General features: G+C 29.7%; 2 protein-coding genes across 9 annotated transcripts in view; one reads left to right on the forward strand and one right to left on the reverse strand.

Annotated features, from left to right (window-relative positions):
• Nucleotides 1-723: 723 nt before the first annotated feature.
• Nucleotides 724-10525, forward strand: LOC122499560 (bromodomain and WD repeat-containing protein 3). The gene is made up of 12 exons (XM_043607994.1): nucleotides 724-903; nucleotides 1001-1059; nucleotides 1135-1164; nucleotides 1373-1432; nucleotides 2074-2224; nucleotides 2319-2417; nucleotides 3266-6482; nucleotides 6584-6814; nucleotides 6926-7106; nucleotides 7239-7422; nucleotides 7506-7616; nucleotides 7978-10525. Exons 1-12 carry the CDS (start codon nucleotides 861-863, stop codon nucleotides 8943-8945), a joined length of 5334 nt encoding a protein of 1777 aa, XP_043463929.1. The 5' UTR covers nucleotides 724-860; the 3' UTR covers nucleotides 8946-10525.
• Nucleotides 10526-11973: 1448 nt separating this feature from the next.
• The window catches only part of LOC122499558 (dystrophin, isoforms A/C/F/G/H-like), a 557697-nt gene continuing 551057 nt past the window's right edge, over nucleotides 11974-18613 (reverse strand). For 6 of the 8 annotated variants that reach the window (XM_043607986.1, XM_043607985.1, XM_043607987.1 and 3 more), the window contains 7 exons: nucleotides 18505-18590; nucleotides 17914-18241; nucleotides 17517-17628; nucleotides 16697-17332; nucleotides 14526-14640; nucleotides 13736-13843; nucleotides 11974-13141 (listed from right to left, as the gene is read on the reverse strand). In XM_043607986.1, the coding sequence (XP_043463921.1) occupies nucleotides 13044-13141; nucleotides 13736-13843; nucleotides 14526-14640; nucleotides 16697-17332; nucleotides 17517-17628; nucleotides 17914-18241; nucleotides 18505-18590 (1483 nt within the window). In that variant the 3' untranslated portion in view covers nucleotides 11974-13043. Of the gene's footprint in view, nucleotides 13142-13611; nucleotides 13626-13735; nucleotides 13844-14525; nucleotides 14641-16696; nucleotides 17333-17516; nucleotides 17629-17913; nucleotides 18242-18504; nucleotides 18591-18613 lie in introns of all 8 variants that reach the window. The other 2 variants (XM_043607988.1, XM_043607989.1) reach the window with 2 other exon arrangements.

Raw genomic sequence — 18613 nt, forward strand, 5'->3', positions numbered from 1 at the left:
TGTTTTTTTACTGATCTGTTTTGTAAAACTATTTTTAATAACTATAATTCACACTAATGCTGAAAGATATCAGAAAAGATGTATTTTCAATACATTATTTAAATTATTGTAAATAATTCGATTTTTTAATTATTTTCTAATATTTGTTATATTCAAATATTTCTAAATCTAGTTATTTTGTAATTTTTAAAAGTATTTTTATATTTAATTATTTTTTTTAAATATTAAAGTTAGCTTTTTCAATTATTTTTTAATATTTTTTATTTTCAAATATTTCTATATTTAATTATTTAAATTTTTGAAGTATTTTTATATTTAATAATTTTTTATTTTTTTTTTGTGAATAAATATTTTTATAGTTATTAATTATTCAGTAAACAAATCTAAATTCAAATTTCGTAAATTATAGCGGGAAATTGTGTCCGCCAATCAGAAGCCGCGGATTCTTGCAGACAACATTGTGATTAGTCTATATTTATATCCAACAGAAGAATTGCGACATCTAACCTTAAAATATTATGAAAAAAATACAGTCATAGCTATCACGGGCCTATTTAAGTAAATCGTGAATTTAATTCAATTTATTTTGATATTCAATTATCCTTAAAAGAGCTAATTATTATTCGAAATGTAATCGTGTAATGTCATCGCGGTGTCATCATCATTCCGTCCCCCACTCCAAAATACGAAAGTAGAACTACTTTCTGCGGCGTATGTCACAGCGTTTAGATGCGTAACACGGTCGTGAATCTCACGAGAGACAAAACGAAATGTGAAATGTTTCTGATTCGTAATGACCCGAAAAAATAAATATTTCTTAGCGTGCGTGAGTGAATAATATTGTGGTCCAACTTACCAGAATGGAGGCTGGTTCGTCGAGAAACGAGGAAGTTATAGCGCCAGGTAATAAATGAATCCAATGAAAATAGAATGAACATTTTTGTGAAACATAGTGAGCGTGTGACTTGGATTCTCAACTGTAAGCGTTCTTTTCTTTCAGAGCTGTACTTCCTGATTGCCAAGTTTCTCACGGCAGGGCCATGTCAAGATGCTGCGAAGGTATTTTGAAATAAAATTCTCGTGTGCATTGAAAAATCTCTACATAATCTAACCTCAAAATTTTTTACTTTCCAGGTGTTAAAAGAAGAATTGGAGCGGATCAAGGTAAGAGTAAAACTTGCAGTTGACGTTTTGCCGGGGGTCACTGTACATAGCCAGTGGCTCCACATGGTTTGCACGTGGTTTCTGCTTGTCAAAACATTAGAATTGCAATGTTAGTGACATTGCGTGAGGGGTTGTGACATTATTTTTATGTTAGAAAAAAATTATTTTTAAAATTTTTAATTAATGTTTTTTATTGTTTTTTTTGCAGATATTACCCCAAAGACTTGACTGGGAAGGAAATTTACATAATCAAAGTTTTGAGGAGTTGGTAAGTAACCCTTATTTGGCATTAATTTGTTGAGAATTGGAAAAAAATGTTTAAATTCGATATTGATGGTGATATAAATTATTTGATTTTTTTATCGCTACTTTTTTATTCAATTCTCAGCGGTCGATAATGGTTGCGGAGGTTTGCTCTGGTAAATAAAAGTACCTTTGTCGGGTCTCTTCAACCCCCAATCCAATCCCTCTCTATTTCCTTCACTCTCTTCCCTCTCTCTTAAAAAAGTCAGTATGTATAGCTGTTGCACAAGTCTCCCCACTGTTGATTCTTTCCTCCAATGATGTTTTTCCACCGGCCATTTTGGCCAGGCTGATCAATGAATATATGTTTATGCGTCGTATTTATAGAACTTCCATATTGCGCGTAATGATACAAGTTCCCCGATTGGTCACAGTTTCACAAGAAGGTATTCATTGGCCTTCTTTGTCATCTGCTTTTGTTTAGCTTTTTGAATTTTAGCGGGAAACGTTTATTTTTGTTTATTATTTATTTATTTTTATTAGATTTTTAATTTACAAAATTATTTTTATAGATTGATAGATAGTTTTTTGTACATTAGCATTTTAATAGTATTATATTTATTTTTTTTATTATTAATTACTTAACTTATTTTTTTTCTTTTTCAGGAAAGAAAATACTCTCACATTGGAACTCAACACCTGTTGAAAATATGTGCTCGAATCGGTCCAGTTTTGGAAAAAGAAATTCCTCCTTGTATAACTGGAGCTATTTCCTTATTAGGCGCAGGAAAACAGTCGCTTTTACGCACAAAAGCAGGTAAATATTATTATTTTTTATGACAAATTTATTGTTTGGAGATTTTTTATTTAATTTGACTGAAATTATAAATTGAGTAATTTTTTTTCTGTAGATTTGTTGCAAATTTCTCGTGGAATTTCACTTTATTCTGGAAGAATCAGTGGAAAATCTTTTATAGGAATACCGAATTCATCGCTAGCACATAATGTTGGTAAGTTGGTAACTATTTTAAAAAAATGCGAAATTGAATCTATTTTAAATAATTTAATTCTTGAAGAAGAATAATATAATTTTTTGTATACTGAAAGTACAAACTACATAAAATTATTACTTCAAAATTATTTAGTAAATAATTTTACTTAAAAATTACAAAAATATTTTAATTCTACAAGAGTTGCGTTTAAAATTTTTATGAATAATTGAATTTTTTAAAGAAATTTCTCTAAAAAATTATTGAAAATAATTGATTTAGAGAAGAATTTTAGTTAAAATTTTAAAAAAATAATTGAATTGTAAAATTTTGAAAATAATTTTGGAGAAGTTACACTAGCAATTTTGATAGATTATCGTATTTCAAAGTGTTTGAAATTTGAACTTTTCGAAAATTTTAATTTCATTGGAAAAATAATAATTAAATATTTATCTAAAAACAATTTCTTGATGTTTCGAATAATTTTACAATTAAAGATATTTTCTGAAATAAATGTAACACAAACATTTTTTTGAGAATCAAACAATTTTTAGAATGAATCAGAATATTTTTTATAGCCAGGAAAAAAGTTTTGTCTGGAAATCAGAGAAAAGCAAAAATAAATTTTTCTCGCAACTCTGGTTTTTTTAAAATTTTAATTTAATCAAGAAGTTATGAATTAGATATTTACGAAGACAATTTTTTTAAATTGTTCGTTTTTTAATAATATTAATATTTAATATTTTAATTGTTTCCTAAGGTTTTAATTTTAGTGTTAAAAGTTTTAATTTGAGTATGTTTTTAATTGTTTATTTTTATTAATTATTAGTTATTAATTATTAATTATTAATTTTTATTCATCTTTACAGTTAAAGTGCTTCAAGGCAGAGAGAATTCCGGTCCCTTGAGTAGACATGAGGTGATTCAACCATCATTCTACAGTAAATTACAATTATATCGCCACACTCTCGGACACTTGTCGGCAGTTTATTGTGTTCTTTACGATCGTACCGGTAAATATGTAATAACCGGTGCTGACGATTTACTCGTAAAGGTCTGGAGTTCAAGCGATGGTCGTTTACTGGCAACGTTTCGTGGAGCCTCTGCCGAAATAATGGACATAGCAGTGAATTTCGATAATACGCTATTAGCCGCCGGAAGTTTGGATAAAGTACTGCGAGTTTGGTGTTTTCAAACAATGTCACCGGTTGCTGTTTTATCCGGACATTCGGGAATGATAACATCAGTGAAGTTTTGTCCAATTTCAAGTAACGATATTTATTATTTAGTGTCGACGAGTAGTGACGGTTCGGTGGCATTTTGGCCACACACGAAGAAACATAACGAGCGAGCTTGCTTTCAACCGAAACCAATACAATATCATGAGAAAATGCGACCGGGCCAGGCGCAAATGATTTGTGCGTCGTTTAGTTCGGGTGGTGCGTTCATGGCGGCAGGATCGGCTGATCATCATGTGAGGGTTTATGCGATGATTGGAGATGAGGGTCCGAGACGTGTGTTGGAAGTGGAGGCGCACAGTGACACGGTGGACAGTATACAGTGGTGTCATCATCATGGTTTGAGGTTTATTTCCGGCTCGAAGGATGGAACGGCGAATGTTTGGCACTTTGAGCAACAGCAGTGGATGCATAAGCGATTGGTGATGACGGCGAAATTGCCTGGGGAGCCTGAGGTTGATGAGGAGACGACGAAAAAGGCGAAGGTCACGATGGTGAATTGGGATTCGAGTGATGAATTCGTTATAACGGCGGTGAATGATAGTTCGCTGAAGGTTTGGAATGCGAGAACGGCGGAATTGGTGAAGGTACTGCGGGGGCATAAGGACGAGGTTTTTGTTCTTGAGTCACATCCGATTGATCCGAGGATTATTTTGAGCGCTGGTCATGATGGTCAGTTGATAATTTGGGATGTATTGAAGGCTGATCCGATAGCTTGTTTTCAGAATTTTATTCAGGGGCAGGGGAATGGAGCGGTTTTTGATGCGAAATGGTCACCGGATGGAACGATGCTGGCGGCGACTGATTCACATGGGCATTTGATGATGTATGGCTTTGGCGCTGGGGTTGAATTGTTGAAGATTGTACCGAAGGAGTTGTTTTTCCATACGGATTATCGACCGTTGATTAGGGACTCGAATAATTATGTGCTGGATGAGCAGACACAGACGGCGCCGCACTTGATGCCACCGCCTTTTTTGGTTGATGTTGATGGGAATCCGTATCCACCGAAACTGCAGAGATTGGTGCCTGGACGGGAGAAGTGTCGGGGGGAGCAATTGGTGCCGAATATTGCAGTAGGTGTGAGTGGAATGCAAGAAGTGATTGAAGGTCTTCCAGGGCATGAACCACGTTCGAATATTGATAGATTGATCGAGGCACTCGCACAAAGGCAGAATATTAATGTCGAGGGGGAGAATGCGGACGATAATCAGGGTGAAGCGCCGCTTAGACAGATTTCGAGTCCAAGGGGTAATCGACCGGGTTTGAGGAGAGTGGGCGATGTGGAGGGTGTGAGGCAAAGTAGCGGAAATTGGCAACGTGACAACACGACACCTTGGAATAAGCCAATTCTAGTGAAACCTTTGAATCCGTCGATTCTTCAGACACAATTGAATCAGATAAATGCGATGGCTGAAATGGAGTTGGAGACGTGGCGAAGGGAGATGCAACGAAGACCAAAGATTGTCTCGACTGGAAATGAGATGCAGGGTGGTATCGGTAATCGATTGAATCGGAATAAACGGAATCGGGCGAGACATGGATATAGGACGAGAGCGGCTAGAGAGGACGAACAGGACGAGGAGGATTATGATGATCCGGACGCAGTTGCAACGAGTAACACTTCGGCGAGTTCGAACAGTAATGATTCGTCGGCTGATGATGCTGATATTTGTTCGGATAGTTCGAGTTCGAATGCGAGTAGTGAATATTCGGATTGGATGGCTGATCATGGGGTGAATTTGGAACCGCCGAAACGTAGCAAGCGTAAGCCTGTGAAGAAGAGATCGGTGACGCCGCAAAGTGACACGGACCGTCGAAGGAGTCAACGACCGAAGAAGAAAATTGTCCTTCCAGTAACTAATGGACTCGATGAAGTGCCTGAAGCTTATCGTCCAACGGAATGGCTCACGGAAGTGATACCGAGAAAAGCACCTTATTATCCCCAAATGGGAGATGAGATCGTCTATTTCCGCCAAGGTCATCAATTTTACATTGACGCCGTGAAGAAGAAGAAAGTCTACGAATTGGGACCTCGGTGTGAACCATGGTCGAAAATGAACATCAAAGCCATGGAATACGTAAAGGTTGTTGGTATTAAATACGAAATACGTCCACCGAGACTCTGTTGTCTGAAACTCGCGATAATGAACGAAGACGGCCGATTAACGGGAGAGAATTTCACCATCAAGTATCACGATATGGCTGACGTTCTCGATTTTTTGGTACTTAGACAAACTTTTGAAACCGCATTGGCTCGCTCATGGTCCTTGGGTGACAGATTTCGGTGTATGATCGACGATGGCTGGTGGATGGGACAAATACAGTCGATGGAGCCGCTTGATGAGAATTTTCCCGATTCTTACTTTATGTGCTTCCATGTGCGATGGGATAATGGGGAAATTGAAAAAATGAGTCCCTGGGATCTTGAGCCAATTGATGAATGTAGACTTCCCGATGTTATTGGCGGTGCTGTTCCTGTTCTTCCAGAAGAAATTCAAGCAATTTTATATCAACCGCAGGCCGAGGAATGGCCAATGGGCGATAGAGAAGCGACATGTCGACGAATTATTCGTGGACTCGATCAAGTTATGAGTTTGGCAATTGCCGAACCATTTGTTGTTCCCGTTGATCTCAATATTTATCCGTCGTACGCTTTTGTCGTTGAATATCCTATTGATTTGTCAACAATTAAAGCACGATTTGAAAATCATTTTTATCGAAGAATCACATCTGCACAATTTGATGTTAGATATCTGGCAACGAATGCTGAAGAATTCAATGAGCCGCACAGTCATATTGTTAAACAGGCCAGGATTGTTACTGATCTCTGCTTGAAAATTATAAAGTAAGTATAAAAATTGTAAAAGCTGAGACAAAAATTTATTGCATAAATTATAATTTCGAGAAATTTGTTCTAATTTTCCTTCTTTTTGGGAATTTTTGCAGAGACACGACAGAATTGGATGTCGCGGCAGTTTATCATCAATTAGTTGACACTTATCATTCATCTGAGTCTGATATCGATGTAGAAGAAAATAGTGAAAAACCCTCAACAAGTAGATTAAGATCGTCTTCGAGTAAACGACTGAGATCACAAACATTTGCTCAAGATTGGAAAACTGCCTGTCGACAATTGTTAGAAACACTTTGGCAGTGTGAAGATTCAGTTCCGTTTAGGTAAATTTATTTTAATTTTACTTTAAACAGAAATTAAGGAATTAATTTTTAATTGTAAACATAACTTTTGAGCTCACAGATTTTAAAATGTTTTTTTTTCAATGAAAATAGGGAACCTGTAGATAGGCTGGAGCACGCAGATTATTATCAAATTATAGACACACCTATGGATCTAAGAACAGTGAAGGAGGATTTATCAGGTGGAAATTACGAGACACCAGCGGAATTCGCCAAAGATGTGAAATTAATTTTTACAAATAGCAGAACTTACAATACGAATAAACGTTCAAAGGTGAGAAATGTTAAAAGGAAATTAAATGTGATTAAAAGAAATTAAATTAAAAGAAAAAATTGATAATATTTTATGTATTAATTCATAAATTTTCCTTTTGAATTCTGATCTAATCTCTGAAATTGCTTTTAGATATACACAATGACAATAAGATTATCATTAATGTTTGAAGAATTGATGTGTAAAGTTTTGTCCAGCTGGAATTCGGAAAAGAGACGAATATTGAAAGATAAACGAAAACCGAAAGGAAAATCGAAAGTGAAAGGTAAAGGTAAAGCAAAAGCAAAAGGAAGCAAACGATTGACAAATGGAGCTGGTGAGTGTAAAGATGAGAGAAATTGAACCAAATAAATTGTTTTTTATATTTTTCTAATATTTTTGATTTATCATTGTTTACAGGGCCGTCAAAAGAGTCCGATAGTAGTGATGAAAATGATGCAAATGTTGCAAATTATACCTACGATGATGACGATGACGATGATGACGATTCTACTCGAGTCGATGGTCCAGGTAAGAACTTTTAAATAAAAAAAAAGTCTTCATAGTACTTTTTGTGAGATTTTTTCGACTTATTTTGATTTTTTTAAGACAAATTTTCGAAATATATAATTAAAAAATATTTTTCAATAATTAAAATTTAATTTCAATTTTTTAATAGGAAATTTTTAAGATAATGAAATTCTCAAAAATTGTAATGATAAATCTTAGAATGAAAATTTGAAAATGAAAATTAGCTACAAAAAAGTATTTTTTAACAAGAGTAATATTACTATAACTTCACTCAAGTCTGGAAAAAGTGTTTTATTTTATGAAAACTCAAAAATAAATTCATTGTAGTTGAATATAAAAATTGACGAATAATTTTTTGCAGGTCCATCAAGATTAGCAAATGGACACGTGAAACGGGCTGGTACTTCTTCAAGATCAAATATCAAACTCAGATCGCCAAGGAAGACATCACCAAAGAAGAAGAATAAATTGAATTATGGTGAAATGAGTGATTCTGAAATATCGGAAAGCGAAAGCAGTAATAGTGAACCGGTTCGAAGAACAAGATCAATGAAGGCAATGGCCAGCGACGTTAATGACAGTGATTCTGAGGAGAGTTACAAGCCAGGAGGTCGTGGTAAACAAACGAAGAAAAATCGAGCAAAGAATAATAGAATAAAAGTAATAAAACCAAAACAGAAGCAACCGATTGTCGAAGATGATGACGAGGACGATCACGAGGGTGATGACGATGATGAAGAGAATGAAGAAGAAGAAGAGGAGGAGCAGATGGGAGAAGAGGAAGAAAACAATGAAGAGGAAACTGCAATATTTCCATTGAATCAAAGAATTTTCGTCTCACAATCGTCCGAAGAAAGTGAACACGAAGAAGTTATTCGTCGAACAAGTTCGAGGGCTTGTAAGGTTGTGAATAAAATTGTCAATCAATCGAACGATAATAGTGTCAGTGAGAGTGCAGAGGAAGAAGAAGAAGAAGAAGAAGAACAAAATAATGCCTCAAACGATCCTCAAGATTCCGATAGTCAAGATATTGGCTCACCTGTTAAATCGACTCGATCTCAAACAAGGTCTCAAATGTCTCAGGAATCCGACAGTCAGGACGGGACACAATCGTCGCGAAGACGTGGTAAACGTCCTCATTATAATGAAGACAGTGAGGACAGTAATGGCGATCCAGTGAGAAATCGTCGTAGTGTTAAACGAAGATATTACGCGGAGGAAAGTGACGAAAGTGTGCCAGAAAATAGAAACGGTATCACAATCAGTAGCAGAGGGCGTGTACGTAAAATGACTGCTCGTGCTAGAGCCTATCTTCTAGAACCACCTTAACGGCCTTTTTTTCATTTAGTGATATTTCTCTATTAAAAAAACAGAAAAAAATAGTCGATAAATTTAAAAATCGACGAAGTAACGAATTATTAAACGAGTTAATTAATTACTCGTGTTTTTTGTGATCAAGATTAGATCCAGATTTTACAATTTAATTATTCTGTAAATAGTGAATTGATTACTGATTAAGTGGATTTAGAATATTGTGCACAATGACATTGAACATTTTTCAACGAAAATGGGAAGGGAGGGGGGAAGAAAATATGTTTTTCTTTTTGAGAAAGTCATTAATTAAGAAAAAATTGCATGATTCTGGAAATTTTTCAAGGAAGAGCATCGCTTAATGATTAAAGGGAAAATTTTTTATTCCCGTGTCCTTAAAAACTTTCAGAGAAAAATAATTTCATGCACACTGTCCAAAACGTTAGACGTAAATCTTTTTTTCCTAAACTTAAGAGTTAACTTAGTTCACTTAAATATTGAAAGTTTTTGTTCGAGAATTTGAATTTTGAAAAATGTTAATTTCGTTTTCCCGAAAAATGTTTTGAAAAAAAAAAATTTTTTACACGTTTAAATCCTCACACAATTTATTCTGTAAAAACGTATAAAGTAAAAAGAGTTCAGTTGTTTATTAAAGAGGATCAAGATTTTTGTGGAAAATTATTTTTGTTTTTTTTAATTACAATGATGATCCCCTTTATAAATTTCAATTCAAATGTTTATATTTAAAGAATAATTTAATTATGTATGTAAATAACTATTATTATTCGTTACCAATTATTGAAAAAGTTATCACAATTTTGAATTTACATATGAAATTGGCAGAACAAGAAAAACCGGCATTAATTTGACAAAGAAAAATTCAAATTTCCAATTGAATTGAAACTTATAACATATCTCAGTAAAGAAAAATTATTTTATCTCCAGAATGTGTTTTGTTTTAAAAAAAGAAAAATTCAAAACAAAAATAATTTCGAATATTTAAAAGAAAAAGAAATTGAACGAAATTGGGTTTAATCGAAAAATAGATAATTGTGTTTCCAAAGTAGTTTTACAGAGAAATAATGTTAGTATCATTTATTGGACGTCTCGACTGTCTGAAGTCATTGTGATATTAGATTAAGATTATTATTAAAATAATTAATGTAACAAGAAAAAAAAACAAATGGCTTAGCAATGATTATTTTTTTAAAAAAAAAAGAAAAGCTAAGAGTAAAATACACCGTTTAAAGCGGATATTCTTATTTAACTGCGAGATATAAAAAAAATAGAGTTTAACTTGAGTTTCAATCCCATTTTTCATCTACCTGAATTTTATACAGAATAGTTAGCCTATTTTCAAATGGTAAATCCCTTAAATGAATTAGTATAATTTTTCTTTGTAATGTTCATTAGGTTTTTAGATTATTTATCAATGGAGAGCTATTAATAATAAAAAATAATGGTTCTCTATCAAGTAGATTTTATTACGTGTATACTTAAAAGAAATGCACTTCTTCATTTAAGTGCTAAATTATGTACAGTGCAGTTTTCATTACGAATACTAATAAATTCTTATGAAATTGTTTGCTAATTGATAATTGTCTTTGTCTTCATTTTTTCGAAGAACCAATGTGTTTATTTATTTTTAAAAATACATATTAACTTTTAATTTTAAAAAGTATTTTTTACTAGATATTAGGTACTATGCAAATTAAAAAATTTTTCGAATCAACTTCTATTTTTGAATAATTTTAGATTTAAAATCGAAAAAAAGATCTTATTAACTAATTAATTATTTATTATTTTCAAAAACTTCAATAAAATTTAATCTTAGCAAGAATTCGATAATTCAATTATTATTCGCACAATTTAAATAAAACTTTTTTAAAGAAAACAATTACTTTTACAAATTTTAATAAAATTCTTTTAAAAAAATTTTGAAAAAATTCATTATAAGAATTCAATTATTTTCAATTCAATATTAATTAAATTTTTCGAAAAACGAATTCAATTACTTCAAAATTTTTTCTAAGAATTCAATTATTGTTATAAATAAATTTTCGAAGGAATTCAATTAATTATTTTTAATGGAATTGTAATATTTATATAAAATTTTCAATTATTTTTAAAAGATTTTATAAATTTCTTTGCAAGAATTCAATTATTTTCATAAATAACAAAATTTTTGGTTGGAATTCAATTATTTTCAAAAATTTTAATAAAATTCTTCATAAGAATTCAATTTTAGAAATAATCAATTATTTTACAAATTTATATTTTTGTATTTAAATAATTGAATTGTCGAAGAATTTTCTAATAAGAATTGATTTAGAAATGAATTTCAATTAAAATTTTGGAAAATTATTGAATATTGAATTCTGAATACAAATTTAATAAAATTCATTTAAAGAATTCAATTATTTTTACTACAACTGTGATTTTGGATTAAATTTATCGATAGAATTTATTTTCAAAAATTTTAATTAAATTCCTCGAAACCGAATTCAATTATTTTCAAAAAATTTTATTAAAATTCTTGGTAACAATTCAATTATTTTAATTGATAATAAAATTTTTTACTAGAATGCAATTAATTCTTTTTAATACCTTTATAGAAAAATTTCTTTAAAGAATTCAATTATTTTCAGGTACAATTTTAATTAAATTCCTAGAAAGAATAAAATTTAAGTATTTTTAAAAATTTTATCGAAATTGAGCGTAAGAATTCAATTGATTTTTTTAAATAATAAAATTTCTGAAAAGAATCCAATTCTTTAAAAAATTGATTAATTAATTAATTTTAATAGAATTTCTCTAAAGAATTATCTTTTATTTTAATACGATTTTAATGAACATTCTCGAAAGGAATTCAATTATTTTCAAAAATTTTAATGAAATTATCTAGAACAATTCAATTATTTTCAATAAAAATTTTAATAAAATTCTTTTCAAACATTAAATTAAATAAAATAAATAAAAATTAATAAAAGTTTATTATGTGTAAAAAAAGTGGAATTGAATTGAAAAGAAAATCAGAGACAATGAGTATGGTAACGCAGTAGAAGGAAGATGTATTTATTTTCTAGACAACTTTATTACAGGATATCAGAATACAGTCTACAGTTGGTAATTTTTTTTAAGTAATAATTATCAATATATCTTTAAATATAAGTAACGTTTGGGAGATTGAAAATAAAAAAGTAATCGCCTCACACGTCTCCATACAAAATGTATAAAAAGTATCTGGTCATTGGATAAAAAATAATCTTGGATCTCGTAACAATCATTTGTTGTTTCGATTTTTTTTTCAACTATAGTTTCGAATAAAAAAAGTGTTTTGCCTCTCAATGATGACAACGTAGACTCAAAGTGATTGCCCAATAAAGTTTTGAAAATTTTTCAAAGATATATTATTAAAAACCACATTTTTTTTCCATTTGCATTCCTTGTTTGGGAAGAATTATTGATATGGATACAAGATGTTGCAACTGAGAAAAAATTGGTGGCAGTGTAAACATAACGGGCATATTGTTTTTTTTCCTTTTTTTAAATACAAGTCTACGATCTATAGAGTATGCGATTCGACACATTTGCTTTGCATGCAATTTTTTTTTGTAATATTGTTTTAAATATATATTTATAACCAATTTTTTTTGGTTTTAATCTTTTTTTATGTAATTTAGCTAGCAAGCATAACAATTGATTCTTTGTAAGAATTTAAGAATCATGATATGGTAAGTCAAATGTTTATAGTTCCTTTCAAGGGACTGCCAAAAGCCAAGAATTGTAACTGTCACTATATAATTTTTTTTTTTTTATAATTCAGCTATACAGTGGCGTATATCAAAAAACTTATAAAATACCCAAAACCCCGATGGTTAAGTCCCCTGAACAATTTGCGCTTTTTCTATTCCCATTACGCAATTCATTTTTGTTACAGCCATGAAAAAACTTTTTTTTTTGTTCTTTGATATGCGTTAGAGCCAGACTTTTTCTTGGTCATCGGAAACGATTACAAAACGATATACTTGTTTACTAAGTATAAGACAATATATTTTTTTTTCTTGTTATCATCGAAGCATTTATTAAAAGAGGCCTTTCTCGCATTTTACGGAATTATTTAAAAGCTGGAGGAGGTGCTCTCTGTTCATTTGTCTTCGTTGAATCCTCAGTCATTACAGTTACCAATTCACCGACTGCTTTACCCAAGTCTCCTGAAATAAGAAAAAGAATTTCTTTAAAATTTGTAAATGTAATTAAAATTTATTATCCGATTTTTTAAATTCAATTCTCTTTTTTTAAAAGTGTCTATTTTTCATACTTTTGATTTTAGAACATTTTTTATAGACAGGCTTCGCACTCATCTACTAAAACCTATTATTTACTACTTTTTTCACGATTTTCTACTATTTGGATATTTTTTTACTACTTTTTTCTGTCTTAAAGCTACTTTTTTAAAATTAATTATCAAATGCGAACTGCGAAGCATGTATAGACTTTTTCTTCTTTTTATACTTTTATGCTTTTTGCTATAGATTTTTTATTAGAGTAAATTTGATTACAAAATTTACATTTTCTAAGCGTTTAGTTGTTTTTTCAATTAGCTTATAATTGTCATTAAAATTATAATTTATAAATGTTTGTTTATTTATTAGTAAATGAAGAATGGCGGCTTTAAAATTACCTCTCACATCCATGCTGTTGGTAGGCATTAAAAGGGAAGCGAAACAAAAAGTATTAGTAAATGGGTTAAAAAGGCTTTTAGTTTGCTAGTAATAAACGAGAAACATGAATTATAAAAAACGAACCTGCCATATGCAAGAGATTACCCACATTATGGGAAACACTGTGAGAATGTGGTGGCGGTGGCGGCCTTTCTAAGCTGCTTATTCTGCCTTCGCCTGAACCTCCACCTCCTAAGCCCACATATACGCAAATAGCGTTTATATTACAAGCTCAAGCCATTCTCGTCAAAATTATAATCACCGATACAATTATTGTTATGTGTTTAAAAAAGAAAAAAATAAATATATAAAAATCCCCGATTATTAAACCAAATGCCGTCGATTCAGAATTTTTCAACAGAAATTGGAAATAAAAGCCTAATGCCTTTTATTTTTTATTGGAAAATTAAAAAATTTAGACTATTTTAAAATAAAGCAAAAGAAAGAAAAAAAGTAAATAATTAAATAATAATAAATAATCAATAATAATTTTCAAAATAAATAATTGTAAATAAAATAAAAATTTTGAGATAAATATTTAAAATTAAAGTAAAAAAAAAAAAAAATTAAATACTAATAAATAATTAATTAATAATTATAATAATAATTATCAAAATAAATATTTGTGTACAAATTATTTTAATTCATATACAATTATTTTTTTAGATAAATATAAATTTTTTTTAATAGAAATGATTCCCATTATTTATAGGTAAGTCAACTTTTCGTAAGAATAAAAATGGAACAAAATGAACGAAAAGCAAAATAAAAATTTAGTTTTTGGTTAAAAAAAATATCCTTGGAATAACACTACAATTGTTAATTGGACTTCCACATGTATGTTAAATTCGTTAATTGTAATAATATTTATTACCTGGCGAATCGTGGTAATGACCATTTATTTTAGCCGGAGAGTCAGTGGCTAATTGCGAAGCAGTCACACTCCGAGTTTGCAATGTGCCGGTCTTTGATGGTGACGAGGCATTCGGCTAAATAAACAAAAATCTTAATTAATTCACATGAAATTGACATACATAAATTGACATTAAATTTAATTCACTTAAATATAATTTCATTTAATTACATTAGTTTTAATGATTTTCTAAATAAATATCTATATATTTTTTAAATATATATTCATTCTATATTTTTATTAAAATAAATTCTATATTTTTTTGTAATACGCTACGAAGAATACGCGTCGTAAGAAGCAAAAAATTACAGAACTCTTCGTGGAAATTAAATTATTGCTAGAAATAATAAAATTCTTCCGGAGGAATTCAATTATTTTTAAAAATTTTAATAAAATTTTTTTTCCAAAAATTCAATTCTTTTTAAAAACCTTAGTAAAATGTTTTTGAGAAATCCAATTATTTTCATAAATAATAAAATTCTTCACAGCAAATCAATTATTTCTATAAATAATAAAATTCTTCACAGGAATTCACTTACTTTCATAAATAATAAAATTCTTCGTAGAAATTCAATTATTTTTATGCAATTTTAATAACATTTTTCTCAAAAATTAGAGTAATTATTTTCATAAATACAAAATCCTTCGCAGGAATTCAATTTTCAATAAAATTGAATAATGAATAATGAATTGAAAATATTCAATAAAATATTTTCAATAAAAATAAAATTCTTCGTAGAAATTCAATCATGTTTAAAAACTTTAATAAAATTTTTCCAAAAATTCAATTACTATTTTAAATTTTAATAACATGTCTCTAAAGAAAATTTAATTACTTTCAAAAATTTTAATAACATTTTTGACAAAAATTCGATTATTTTCATAAACACAAAGTCCTTCGCAGGAATTCAATTATTTTCAATAAAAATAAAATTCTTCGTAGGAATTCAATTATTTTTAAAAACTTTATTAATTTTTTTCGCAAAAATTCAATTAATTTTATAAATAATAAAATTCTTCGTAGGAATTCAATAATTTTTAAAAACCTTAATACAAATTTTTAGAAAAAATTAAATTATTTTCATAAATAATAAAATTCTTCATAGGAATTATTTTTAAAAATTTTAATAAAATTTTTAGCAAAAATTCAAAAATTATTTGAACAAATTTGTTTGAAATTTGTTTTAAATTAATATTAAACTTATTTTTTAATTTCTATATGTAATTTGAATTTAATAAATACCATAATTAAAAACTTAAAACAGTTGTTATTTTTAAAAAGAGTTTAATTTCAAAATGTTTTGTAATTGAAATCTTTGAAAATTTTAATTGTTGTAAAAATATAATAAAATACAATTTTTTTAAAAATTATTAATTTATCATTTTTCTACAAACTTTAAAGTTTTGAATAATTTTTTTTTAAATTCTAAAAAAAATTATTTAAATTTAGAAAAATGGCAGTTGTATTTTTTTTTAAATAATTAAATTTCAAAAGGTTTATTATATTGAAATTATTGAAAATTTTAATTCCTGTGGAAAAATAAATAAAAATAAGTATTTCAATATTTATTTAACAAAAATCAGTCAAGTTTTGAATGTAATTTGATTTATAAATTATGGGAAAAAATTAGTCTTTTGAAAAATTGTAATTAAATTTTTTTTGAAAATAGTTGAATTTCCGAAAATAATTTTAAAAAATTGAAACAATTGGAAATTTTGTAAAATATTGTATTTTAAAGATTTTTTCTTCATCTTTAAAAATTATCTATAAATATAATTGTATTTTTGAAAATGCATTATTTTAAAAATTTACAAAAATTATTCTATTTAAATAATTCAATTCTTGTAGTTGAACTCTGATAGTTCAATATTAATATTTAATTTTCCTTGAGTAATAGATTTTTTATTTTGTAAAATTGGAAATAAATTTTTATTGGATATCGTAATGTAAATGCAATTTAGTGAAGACTTAAACATCATTGTTTTGCATTGAGAGTTAATTCTCTTTATGCATTTTCACCTTAAAGGTAACAAGCGTAAACTACAATTTTTTCCTCGAATATTCTTCGTAACGGATCACATTTTAATATTTCCAAAAGAAAAAAAATTCGTTGTGACTATTAATAAAATACCTCATCCAATAGCTGTCTCAGTCTCTGAAGTTGTGCCTCCAGTTGCCGATTGTGATCCTCAAGAATTTGCATCCTCGCCTCTAAACGTCCCTTATGTTGTCGCAATAATTTCGCCTCGGCAATCATATCACAGTCGGGTTGTCTTCCGTGTCCGTCCTCGGGTGTTGAGCCTGGCGTTTGCTTGGAGCGCAACCTCTCATATTCCGCTTGTAATGTTGCATTCTCCTCTTCCAATTCGCGAATCATTGCCTCGAGTTCCTCTCTTTGCTCGGCGTCAATTGCCGCCATCACCTGTACGGGACTTCGCGGTACATTGACATTATCGCCACCATTAAGACTGTGACAATAATGGGCAATCAATTGATGCTCGTCATCACTGTCGGGCGTTGAATTACTTCGCGTTCGCGATAATTCAACTTCAGCCAATCGCGATGCATACATTTCTAATCGTGAATGCATATCCTGACTCAATGAACTGTGCTGTGGCGATGGCGCTGGACTCTCCAATGCATCGCCCTCCAATACAGTTTGAACTGGCAAATAACCAACTCTCGGATGTTTCTTGAAGTATCGTTTCGATTTGAACTTGTTGCGCAATGCTCTTGTAAAATCTCTCACGTCCTCTCCGGAGGTTGTCTGAAAATACAAATCACTTTTATTTTCCTGAGACTGTCCTTTTTCTTTTATTAATTCGATTTAATAACGAATCGAATGGAACGAAAAATGTATAAAGATTTATACAATAATAATTAAGATAAAAATTCATTATTAAAAATAAATGAAACTTAAGAAAAAAATAAAATCTAGATTCTAATCTCACCGCTGTACAGTATTCTTGCATTGGATGTGTTAATTTGTGATTTTTCGCCTTTCGTCCAGAGAAGAAACACGTTTGACACATGTCGAAATTGAAACACTTTAAGCATCGATATCTGAAAAAGTTATTTACGAATTAGAAAATTATAACCATTATAACATTGAGTCAACATTTTTTTGTAGTGAGCCCTAATATTTTTTTACTAGCAATTTTTATGCGCGCAAAACGCGGTATTTAATTTATCATTGTTAGTCAAATTAAATTTATAAATTATGTTTTTTAATTGAAAACAATTTCGTTTAATTAAACATTAAAAGGGGAAAATTATAAAAAAAAAAAAAATTAGGAAACAATGCGTTTTAGATAAAATATTTTTAAATAGAATAAATTCGGGTGTTACCTGAAACCAATGATGGGATATTCCTTGCAGATGTTGCATTTCGCTTGATGTTTGGCCGTTTCTGCCGCTGACAAGCGATGAAGTACTGGAAGCCAAACCATACTTTGTGGCTCCTGTTGCAGCCAACTTAAAAAGTGCACAGCCTCAATTTCATTTTTATCCTTGCCCGCTTTCTCGAAACAACTGCGAACACTTGGCTCAATGTTGGATCCCCCAAACGCTGCAACTTCGCCCAGTTGCCTTGGCACTTGAATGCAATCATGCAAAAGTAATCCCAATTTTCTTTGATCCACTAGCCTATTTGTGTCCGCAATCAAACGGAATAGATCTGTAACAATTGTTTTTAAAACTTTAATTCAAATTCAATTCCAATTGATCAAGCAAAAAAATACAAATTCAAAACATTTATGTCATCATAATAAATTATTATTACATAAATCACAATTATTATAATAGTGAAAGATTATTTATTATTATAATAAATAATAATGAAAGTAATTATGATTTATAATAATAAAATTTACTAAAAAATGAAAATATCAAAATATTTTCAAATTTTCTATAAACAATGGATTTTTATTTCGTACTTACATCTATATTTCTCTTCTAAATGTCCTTTACACAACAAAACGAGTCCAACTTTGAATGATAAGACACGAATTTGTCCAGTTCGTTGGCTAGAAATAAAAACAAGTTATTT

This window comes from Leptopilina heterotoma, unplaced genomic scaffold (assembly GCF_015476425.1).
Source record: "Leptopilina heterotoma isolate Lh14 unplaced genomic scaffold, ASM1547642v1 Lhet_169, whole genome shotgun sequence".
In the NCBI taxonomy this organism is placed as follows: domain Eukaryota; kingdom Metazoa; phylum Arthropoda; class Insecta; order Hymenoptera; family Figitidae; genus Leptopilina; species Leptopilina heterotoma.